The sequence below is a fragment of the Scylla paramamosain genome, chromosome 46 (assembly GCF_035594125.1).
Source record: "Scylla paramamosain isolate STU-SP2022 chromosome 46, ASM3559412v1, whole genome shotgun sequence".
NCBI classification, from domain to species: domain Eukaryota; kingdom Metazoa; phylum Arthropoda; class Malacostraca; order Decapoda; family Portunidae; genus Scylla; species Scylla paramamosain.
Window position 1 is genome coordinate 4,205,120 of NC_087196.1, and position 10,738 is coordinate 4,215,857.

General features: G+C 39.8%; 2 protein-coding genes across 2 annotated transcripts in view; both read left to right on the forward strand.

Annotated features, from left to right (window-relative positions):
• The first annotated feature begins 889 nt into the window (after positions 1-889).
• On the forward strand, positions 890-7,335 carry LOC135094597 (transmembrane protein 185A-like). The gene is made up of 6 exons (XM_063994837.1): positions 890-1,052; positions 2,032-2,180; positions 2,669-2,845; positions 3,403-3,610; positions 3,962-4,346; positions 5,109-7,335. The coding sequence occupies exons 2-6, from the start codon at positions 2,143-2,145 to the stop codon at positions 5,345-5,347; spliced, it is 1,047 nt and encodes a 348-aa protein (XP_063850907.1). The 5' UTR covers positions 890-1,052; positions 2,032-2,142; the 3' UTR covers positions 5,348-7,335.
• Positions 7,336-7,963: 628 nt separating this feature from the next.
• LOC135094598 (adenosine 5'-monophosphoramidase HINT1-like) overlaps positions 7,964-10,738 on the forward strand; it is a 2,977-nt gene continuing 202 nt past the window's right edge. The window contains exons 1-3 of the mRNA XM_063994838.1: positions 7,964-8,173; positions 9,205-9,309; positions 9,630-10,738. The exon at positions 9,630-10,738 is cut by the window's right edge and continues 202 nt beyond it. Coding sequence (XP_063850908.1) covers positions 7,979-8,173; positions 9,205-9,309; positions 9,630-9,794 — 465 coding nt within the window. The 5' untranslated portion in view covers positions 7,964-7,978 and the 3' untranslated portion in view covers positions 9,795-10,738. The remainder of the gene's footprint in view (positions 8,174-9,204; positions 9,310-9,629) is intronic.

The following is a 10,738-nucleotide window of genomic DNA, read 5'->3' on the forward strand; positions in this document are numbered from 1 at the left end:
TACAGAAAGCATTTTACTGTCCGGCAATTAATTACAGCATAGGTTTAGGTATATATATATTTTTTTATCCCATTGTATGATGCTGTATTGCTGCTAATGCTGTATGCTAAATGCTGCTGCTGCTGCTGTCATTGCTGTTAGGTGTTATTGTATTGAGAGAGAGAGAGAGAGAGAGAGAGAGAGAGAGAGAGAGAGAGAGAGAGAGATATTGCAAAGGTTCTGTCAATTAATATCTCTCTCTCTCTCTCTCTCTCTCTCTCTCTCTCTCTCTCTCTCTCTCTCTCTCTCTCTCTCTCTCTCTCTCTCTCTCTTAAATTCTTTCATCTCTTGTTCCTTCCTCCAGAGAGAGAGAGAGAGAGAGAGAGAAAATCCCACAGTATTGCATCATCATCGTCATCAGCAACACACACACACACACACACACACACACACACACACACACACACTAATACTCCGCCCGTGTATGTATTCTAGTCAAGTAATACAATTAATGTTATGATATCTATTAATATTGCTCTTCCTCTTCCTCCTCCTCCTCCTCCTCCTTCTCCTTTACTAATAAAGATGGAATAAAGAAGGAAAGTTTTTATTTAACCTTTGTAATAGTAGTAGTAGTAGTAGTAGTAGTAGTAGTAGGAAAAAAATATATAATCTATTCTTACTTCTTTTTGATTTAATGAAAATCCATGAATCTATGTTTTTTTTTTTTTGGGCCTTACAGCTTTTAATAATCATGACTAATAATAAAATTAACAGTAACAGCTCCATAAAACTAATACTAGAAAAATAATACTTCTTTTAAACAAGAGAGAAGTAAATAAACAAATACAATGAATAAAAAATAAATAAACAAAATAAAATATAGACTCTCATTTGTTTGCGTCACTTTGTTTACATTTATCAGCTGTTGTGAGTTAGTGTTGTGCTATGCAGGATGTGATGACTAGAGCCGCTTAGAGACAGAAAGGACGCCAGGACCACAATTGCAAGAGGAAATTAGGTGATCAGGAGCAAAAGGCGAGCGCAGGTGAAGAGGAAGAGTGTACATCCAGGTAAATATTTCCCGTTAACTAGCAGTACTGGACCGAGTGTATTGTAGGTCTTATAGTCAACTTGTATACTCTATTTAGGATCTGTAATTGAGTTTTGATGTATAGAAGTTAAGAAGACCTTAGTAAATGTAGGAAATACTATATAGGAAGGGAAACTAAAGCTTTTAAATTTACGTTTCCAGGACAGATTAAGAGGACAAAATCTATGTTCTTTAGACATAAATTAACCCTTTCACTGCTATCTGACGCACTGTTCCTTGATGCCACACCACGCTAGGACATTCAGTTTCCTTTACAGCCACCACTAAAGATTCTGCTGCTTATACTTTGGAAAATCTAACTTATTAATGCATATCCTTTTCATGCAGTGCTCTTGATGTGGGAATTGTTGCGGTGAAAGGCTACGACAGGAACCAACAGAGAGCTTTGATTGGCACAGACCTTATAATATATGCTGGGTAATATTGAAATGGCTAGGCTGTGGATTTTCTCTAAATATACCACTGAAATGACAAAAAGTTTCCATTTGAGGTCTAAGTTCATCAGTTCACAGTGACAAGAATAGTTAGCAGCAGCAGAAGCAATGTGTGAAGTCTTTATAAGCACATACAAGGAAATTAGCGACAAAAAAGAATACATTTTGCAATTTTTTCCTAGTTGAAAGATTAGGTGTGGCTACAGAACAAGTAAAAGTGTGTTGGAGTGATTGGTAATTAGGGAAAGGTGTATCAAGTTGTAGTGGAAGGGTTAAATACATGTATATATATGGTATAATATTTTTTACATTTAATATATTCACTTTCTGGTGAGCTTCTAAGAGAGAGAGAGAGAGAGAGAGAGAGAGAGAGAGAGAGAGAGAGAGAGAGAGCTTCCCTTTACTAGACACTTAATACTTCCAGCCATCAGAATCACAAAGAACAACAAAAACTACTAAAGTGGCTGACTAGTTAACTTCACCTTCACTCCCTCGCCCTGCCAGGATGTGCTGCTGGCTGGGATGTTTTAGCTGAGGCCAGGAATGGAGGTGTAGCAGCAGTGGTGGTGGTGGTGGTGGTGGTGGTGTTGGTGGAATATGAGGTTTGAGTGAGACATGAATCTGCAATCAATGTTTCGAGACTTCAATCCTGGGTGAGACATTTATTTTGTTATTTATTTATTTATTTATTTTGTTATTTATGATGATATTGTTTCGGTGTTGATGGTTAGATAGATAAATGACTTGTATTAGTGTTACATTCCTATTACCTATCATTTATATCCTCAGTTATTGTTATTTCTCATTAGTTTTAGTATTTTGGTATACTGATAAATGGATTGATAAATAAATGACTTACTGTTATTTTAAAGTCACTGTTTTAAGGCTAGTAAGAATTATATCTGTTATCTTGCTATCTTGACAGGGATAAGAGTGTGTATGATTGCCAGGCTACTGTATAGGTAGATAAACTAATAATTTCTCCTCTCTTCACATTTATTTCTCATCATAGTTAGTTCATCTTGTGTGTGCGTGTGCGTGTGTGTGCGTGTGCATGTGCGTGTGTATGTGTGTGTGTTAACCTCCATCAGTCTATCTGTATTTACTAACCAACACTCTCCATTACCTGTCACGACCTCAGTAAGTTCATCGTGTGGGTGTGTGTGGCGACCTTCACGGCTCTGCTCTCCTTGCGGCTGGATGGGGAGCTGGACTGGAGTTACTGGGTGGTGTTCTCCCCCATCTGGCTGTGGAAGGGCCTGGTGGTGCTCGGTGCTCTGGTCGGCAACATTGTGTGGTGGAGGAACCCTCACTACAGGTAATGGTGTGTGTGTGTGTGTGTGTGTGTGTATACAATTATGATACACTTCACTGTTTTGTTAAGAATAGTCTGTCTGTCTATTTATTTATCTATTTAGTGTGTTGGGGAATCATCTCTATAGAATATGATTGTCTGTCTGTCTGTCTGTCTATGTGTCTATTAGTCAGTCTCTACATACAACGAAATACCCATATATATAAATAATAATGATTTTCACTCTCTCTTCTATCAATGCACCTATTTTTTTTTCAGTCTACCAACTATAAACTACCATCATTACCATAATTAAATATAATGAATAAATAAGTAAAGCTTAAAAAAGTGTTTTAACACTGTAGATAACCCTTCGTATTTCACAATTACATGAATACTCATACACTCAACACTGAAATGGCTGAATTAGCACAAGCCCTCCCTTATTACACAGAGTAGAGGGGCATTCATACACTCAACACCAAAACATCTCCCAACTTACCAGCTAACACAACCTCTCACATTTCACAAGCAGAGAAAAAGCTTTACTAGTGCTCTATACAATCCATTATATTCCGCAGACTAGAGGGGCAATCTTACATCCAATACCGGGCACTCCTGATTTCTCTTGGCCTCCATCTGTTCCTGCTAATGTTTGAAGTCCTAGTGGCTGACAAGCTGGAGAACCACCGTCATGCCTGGGTGTCTGTGTTCGCGCCCCTTGTCCTCATCTCCATCGTCTCCATTGCTGCCTGTATCTGGGCTGTCAAGCATGATAGGTCTTTTGAGGTCTGTGGTTGTGTTGTTGTTGTAGTAGTAGTAGCAGTAGCAGTAGTAGTAGTAGTAGTAGTAGTAGTAGTAGTAGTAGTAGTAGTAGTAGTAGTAGTAGTTCCACAGAACTGTATGTCATATTTGCTGCCCTTAATCAGTTAATCCAATAGAGTCAAGGAGTGTATTAGCTTAGTATACTTACATACAGAAAGACAGACTCACACCACCATTATCACCACCACCACCACCATCATCACCACTAACACCACCATAATATTCTCCAACAGCTCAGAAATTTACATAGACACACCACCACCACTAACACCACCACCACCACCACCACCACTAACACTAACACCTCTATTCCAGCTTGAACTGTTCTGCTCGGTCAACTTGCTGCAGTTCATCTTCATCGCGCTGCGTTTGGACGAGTACCTTCACTGGCCTTGGGAGATCGTGTTTGTGCCGGCCTGGATCCTCCTCTGTGTGTCTGTGGTCGCCGTGCTTTACTCCATCATCTTCGCAGGACTTCTCTTAAGGATGCCCGACGTGAACCCTGACAGGCGCCGCACGTCCATGAACTCCGCGATAGGATACACATGTCTTGTCGCGCCCCTCTTGATTTTCCTGATTACCTTGGCCAGTAAATTGAATGGGAATACATCAGCGACTTATACATCTGTGGTGTCTCCACTGTATATTTCCTACGCCACTTTGCTGCTCATGTCCTTTACCACCAAGCGCGCCAACCAGTGTGAGTGACAGATGGGCTTATACTTGTCCTTATTATTATTGTATGTTTCTTGTGTCTCAGTGCTTGTCATGTCTGTCATTAGTATACCTGCCAGCCAGTGTGAGTGAGAGATGGGCCTGTTGTCGTTGTTATTGCTGCTGCTGCTGTTGTTGTTGTTGTTGTTGTTGTTGTTGTTGTTGTTGTTGTTGTTGTTGTTGTTGTTGTTATTGTTGTTTTTAAGCATCTTATCATGTTAGTGTGAGTGAGGGAATGGACCTTGTTGTTGTTGTTATTGTTGTTTTATAATGTTTATATTGCTTTTAGTGTTAAGCTCCCAAACACTCACAAAACACTGCTACACCCTTTGAAACACTTCCAAAACACTGCTACACCCTCCCAAACACCTAAAACACTACTACACTCTCCCAGACACTCCCAAAATACTGCTACACCCTCCCAAATACCTAAAATATTGCTACACACTCCCAAACATTCCCAAAACACTGCTACACCCTCCCAAATACCTAAAACATTGCTACACCCTCCCAAACACTCCCAAAACACTGCTACACCCTCCCAGATACTCCCAAACATTGCTACACCCTCCCAAATGCTCCCAAAACACTGCTACACTGTCCCAGACACTCCCAAAACACTGCTACACCCTCCCAAATACCTAAAACACTGCTACACTCTCCCAAACACTCCAAAAACAACACTGCTACACCCTCCCAAGCACTCCCACCCACCACCCTTCACTCACACACACCCAAATCTTCACAGGGTGGTTCGGACTGCGCAAGGACCTCTGCCAGTTCCTCCTCGGGGTGTGTCCTCTGCTGCAGGAGTACGCCAACATATCCTACAGCATCCCACACCTTGAGGACTCCCGCACAGGACTCCAACAGCCCCCCACTGACCCTGGCGTGCTAACCAATGAGAAGAGAGATGTGGTGGCATCCTCTCGGCGCCTTGAGCATAGAGTGGTAGTGCCGGCTCTCAGTCTCGAGGTGCCAGATTAGTCCAGGGAGTCAAGTGCCTGATGGGAGTGCCAGTGGTAATTTATTAAAGGTGCCAGGCTATATTTTACATTAGGATTTTAGGGTTTTTAGGGTTTTTAGGATGTTTGTGTTGTTTTTAAAGATTATTTTTTTATTTTTTGCTGTTTTAGGGTCACTGAAAGTTCATTGTGCCTTCCTAAACATTGCTATACCTTGTCAAACATTGCTACACACTCCCAAACACTACTACACCTTCACAAACAGTACTACACTTTGCTAAACACTTCTTCACTCTCCCAAACACTGGTATACCCCCCAAACACTTCTACACCCTCCTAAACAGTCCTAAACATTGCTACATCCTCCCAAACACTACTACACCCTCCCAAACACTGTTACGCCCTCCCAAACACTGCTACACCCTCCCAAACTTAATTTCACTCTCGCAAACACTGCTACACTCTCCCAAACACTTCTACACCCTCCCAAACAGTACTAAACATTGCTACACCCTCCCAAACACTCCTACTTAAAGACTGATTCTAGGAAATTTATGTTTTAAAAGTTAGTTTATTGTTTTATTCTAGGAAAGGCAAAGTTTGTGTGTTATTTCAAAGGTTAGTTTTTTCACTTAAGTTACTCATTAAAGATGATTTTAGGCTGTTTTAGTTCATTTTTTTAGGGTTTTAGAGAGAGTGTATTGTTTTAAAGTTTTTTTTTTTTTTTTTTTGCTTTTTTGATGTTTAAAGAAGGGCAGGATATTTTTTTAGTCATTTTAGCTTAGATTTTTAGAGGTTTAAGGAGTTTGTGTAGTTTTAAAGGCTATTTATTTTTATTTATGGGTTTGTTTTATGTTCAGTGGCAGTTTAGTGGGAAGATATAGCCTGAATAGTTTTTAGTTATGAATGAATGAATGTTCTATTTTCTTATTTATTTTGATTATTTATTTATTTATTTTTTTTCAAGTCATGCAAATTACTCTGGCACAACAAATAGAAGGTAGTATTAATTTTAAGCTTAGTTTTAAGACATCAGACAGTTTAGGGGAAGTTAGGCCTGTAATATTTAGTTTAGGTACAAAACACCTTATTTTAGAGTACACATGGCCACTGTATAGAAGTATATGTGTGTGTAAGTGTATGACAGGTGTGTGATTATGAATGCCAGTGTGGTGACGGATGTAGTGAATGACTGGTATGTATAGGTGAGTGTGTGTGTGGGTGTGTGTGTGTGTATGACAGAAAGTGTATGGTGAAAGAAGTTATGTATGAATGGTTGATAGTGATGTGTGTATAGTGTATGACTGTGTGTATGAGTGCATGATAGTGTTTAGAAAGTGTAGCATATCACCTTTTGGTCTGTATGGTGAAAGAAGTTACGTATGAATGGTGGAAAAATTGTTTGCCTTATTGTGTATAGTGAAAAGGTTTTTGAAGAATTGTTTGTATTATAAATAGTTTCTCATTTGAATTGCGTGTTTTGTCATTTGAATTTCTGAATACGTATGATTTTAGTTACGTATTGTCAGTTAAGATTTTTTTTTTAAGTTCTGTAGATTGTATTAGTTGTAACTCATCAGTGTCTTAATTATCATATCATTATTGGTCACTATCATCATTATTATTGTTATCATTCATGTATTGTTACATATCATCATCATTATTATTACTTTGTAGTTACTGTCAGTTATTACTAGTATTATGGCTAGTAATACATACATACATACATACAAACATACACACATACATATAAACCACACCTTTTTATAATCATCAACAGTTATTATTACATTTATTATTACTACAGGTTATTACTGCATGTATTCAGTTGTATTCAGATTACTATTAGTCCATTACGGTGACATCAGACAAGATGGGGCTGTGATGTCCATAAGCCATGACAATACAGCATTGTTTCCTGTCTACAGTCTAAACTCGGCTTATTTTCTGCAATGTAAACTTTCCCACTCACTCAGACTGCTTCTCAAATACAAGAAATGTGTATTTTTATTCATTATTTTCATTTCTGAGTCCTTTCTATCAGCATTTTTGTCCCAGATCTTCACTCCAGAATCCTCACTAGACTTTTATTATTTCAATTACTTATTATTTTCATTGTTAACTTATAGAATGCATTTTTATCACAGATTCTCACTCCAGATTCCTTGCTAGATTTGTATTGATTGATTTACTTATTAGTTTATTATACTTTTTTACTTGATTTCCACTTGACGGCTAGAAATGAATTAATGAGGTGAGGGAGGGAGGTGCTTCTCTGTCTGCCCTCTGCCTGGTGGTGAGTGATGGTGGTAAATGAAGGAATATTTAGAAGAGGAAGGAATCTGAGGGAAATAAGATCGTATGTAGTAGTACTAGTTGTAGTAGTAGCAGCAGCAGGTGGTGATAAGGAATGGAGAACGTTTAGGGAAAGACTTACAAACGCGACACTAGAAAGGTGCATCTGTGGAATGAAAGTGGAAGCATGCGGAGGAAGACATGACAATGACCGGCATGAGTGGATTACAGGTTGTGTGGGGGATAAGAATGAGAGAGTCAAAATTAGCATGAATTTGTGGTGACAAGAGGAAACAGAGTGGGAACTGAACGGGATGCGAGAAAATGGAAGAGTGAGATAGACAGAGAAGTGAAATGCATGGTACTGATCAAGATTAGCATCAGCTGGCGCCAGGCAGGCAGGCAGACGGACGCAGCGCGGCAGCAACTACCGCAGTCCCTCGCCATGTCTGAGGTGGAGAAGGCAGCTGCCGCCTCGCCTGGCGGTGACACTATTTTTGGCAAGATCCTCAGGAAGGAAATACCTGCTGACTTCATCTACGAGGACGAGCAGGTGAGTGTGACAGTCTTAGTGAGTGAGAGTGGCGGGTTGTGAGTAATATGAGACATGTGGTGTGATCGTGTGTGGCTGAAGCAGTAATGACGACAGTAGTACTGTAATGATAACAGTGATCACTACAGTTAACGGTGGTCAGTACTGGTGAGAGTGGGACCGTGAGTAAGTGAGTGAGTGAGTGGCAGGCAGTGAGTAACAGGATGACGGGGAGGGAAATATGCCCCACTGCTTGGCGCAAGCAGTGATACCAAATACTTCATTGTCACGTAAAAATGCATGGGATTCTCGCTTATATTTAGAATTCTTCCTCCACAACAACAGGGAGCGTGGGAGAGTGACTGAGTGAGGGAGTGAGTACTGAGTATTGAGGAGTGAGGGAGGCGGTGTGTGGTGGGGGGGGGGGGGCGTAATATGCCGGCTGTGACTGAAGCACTGATAAATGTTGAAACATTCGTGTGTGCCTTTACTGTTCCTCCCCCACAGGCTGCAGGGAGCGTGGGGGCGTGAGGGAGGGAGTGAGTAATGAGTAACTGAGTATTGATGAGTGAGGGAGAGGTGGGGCGGGCGGGCGGGCGGGCGGGGTGGGTGGGGGATGAAATATGCCGGCAGACAATGCCGTGCTAAATCTTCCATTCAGATCAATAATTATTATTATTTTATTTATTTATTTATTTATTTATTTATTTATTTATTTATTTATTTTTACGTTTTTGAACATGTTGAAATAATAATAGTGCTTTCATCCAGGGTTAGGTTAAGTTTAAGGAAGTTCATTCAGTTTATTGATTTAATGGCTGGCTCCTTCATTGCATAGATCAGGATTGGAAGTAACACTAACTTTGCCCATCATTAAAGTGACTGCCTGGAAATGAATAGCTTAAGATAGAATAGGACTTTTAAATGTAAGGTGAACAGTGCTATAGATGACTTGTGCTGGTAAGTTAGTTTACTTTTAGTCATACTGAGATAGGAAACCACCACCACCACCATCACCACCACCAGTCTCATCACTTCTACCCTTGTTTCAGTGTGTGGCATTCCGTGATGTGTCCCCCCAGGCACCCACGCACTTCCTGGTGATTCCCCGGAAGCCGCTGGCCACACTCTCTGATGCCGGAGATGAGGATGAGCAGGTGAGAGAGAGAGAGTTTTCCAGCTGACATAAGACAAAAAGACAAAAACAGGGGAGAAAATACTTAAGAAAATAACAAAAAGAAGAGATGATTCACACCAGGGTTGGACTTTTAAAACTTCAATGTCACTTGTACTTATACTCAAAGTACTTAAAAAAATACCAAGTACATTTAAATACAAATAAATACATTATATTTAATCAATACTTATATACAACATGTAGATTTTAACAAGCTTTCTGACAGGACAAGACACAACCACCTCTTTTCTCCCATAAGACCCCCACCCTTCCCCCTAAACACGCTCTCTCTCTCCTCAGCTGCTGGGACACCTGATGCTCGTGGCACGCAGGGTAGCCAAGGAGCAAGGGCTGGACAAAGGATTCAGACTGGTGGTGAATAATGGGCAAGAGGGAGCTCAGAGTGTCTACCACCTACACCTGCATGTCCTCGGTGGCCGCCAGATGCAATGGCCCCCTGGTTAAGACATGAAGGGACTTGGTGTGTGTGTGTGTGTGTGTAGGTGTGTGTGTGTGTGTGTAGGTGTTTTGTCGTCTGATTAGCTCTCCTGGTTTAGAAATTGGTGTTTTTGTGTGTGTGTGTGTGTGTGTGTGTTCTGCTGTCAGTGTCATGTACACATGCACACTTGCATATGCATACACACACACACACACGCACGTAATCTCACAGAAATCTATACGTGTTTCTTTATTGATACTTTTGTATCTTATCATGCCATCTATCACACACACACACACACACACACACACACACACACACACACACACACACACACACACTGAAGGAAAAACTGGAGATTTAGATATGAGCTTCACTAAAATCCTACACACACACATACACGCACACACATACTTGATATAATTTGATGAAAATAATGTGAAATGACTAATGAATTGTGTAAAAATATTTCTTTTCTGTGCCATCCATTGAAAAAAGATAATTAAGAGAAAACACTAAGAATGTTTATGCTAGAGAATTATGAGAAGATAAGAAGAGAAAAGTTATGTTAGTTGTCTCAGTTGCCTTATAATTTTTTGTAGTAGAGTTAATTAAAGGAAGAGAACTCAGATTATTGTAAAGAATAGAATTGTGAAGAGACCAGCAGTAAGATAAATTATTCAAGACAAATGTTTGTTAATCTTGTCTTAGAACTTACTGAGGAAGGAAACTGAAATGTAATGTGAATATTTGTGTAAAAGATCTTGCTTCACTTGCTCTAAAACTGAAGAAATTAAAAGAATTATGAAGAGACAAGCAGTAGGACTAAGAAGTGGTGTTTGCTACTCTTGTTGTCATAGAAGTTATTGAAAAAATATGAAATTGAAGAATTGTGTAAGAAATATATCATTTACCAGCAAACTAAAAAATAAATTAGGATTATGAAGAGATAGAATGGTGATGGTAATAA

Coding starts and splice junctions, on each gene's coding strand:
- LOC135094597 (XM_063994837.1), top strand. CDS start 2,143: ATGAATCTGCAATCAATGTTTCGAGACTTCAATCCTGG. Junction 2,846..3,402: donor TGGAGGAACCCTCACTACAG/GTAATGGTGTGT, acceptor TATATTCCGCAG/ACTAGAGGGGCAATCTTACA. Junction 4,347..5,108: donor CACCAAGCGCGCCAACCAGT/GTGAGTGACAGA, acceptor AAATCTTCACAG/GGTGGTTCGGACTGCGCAAG.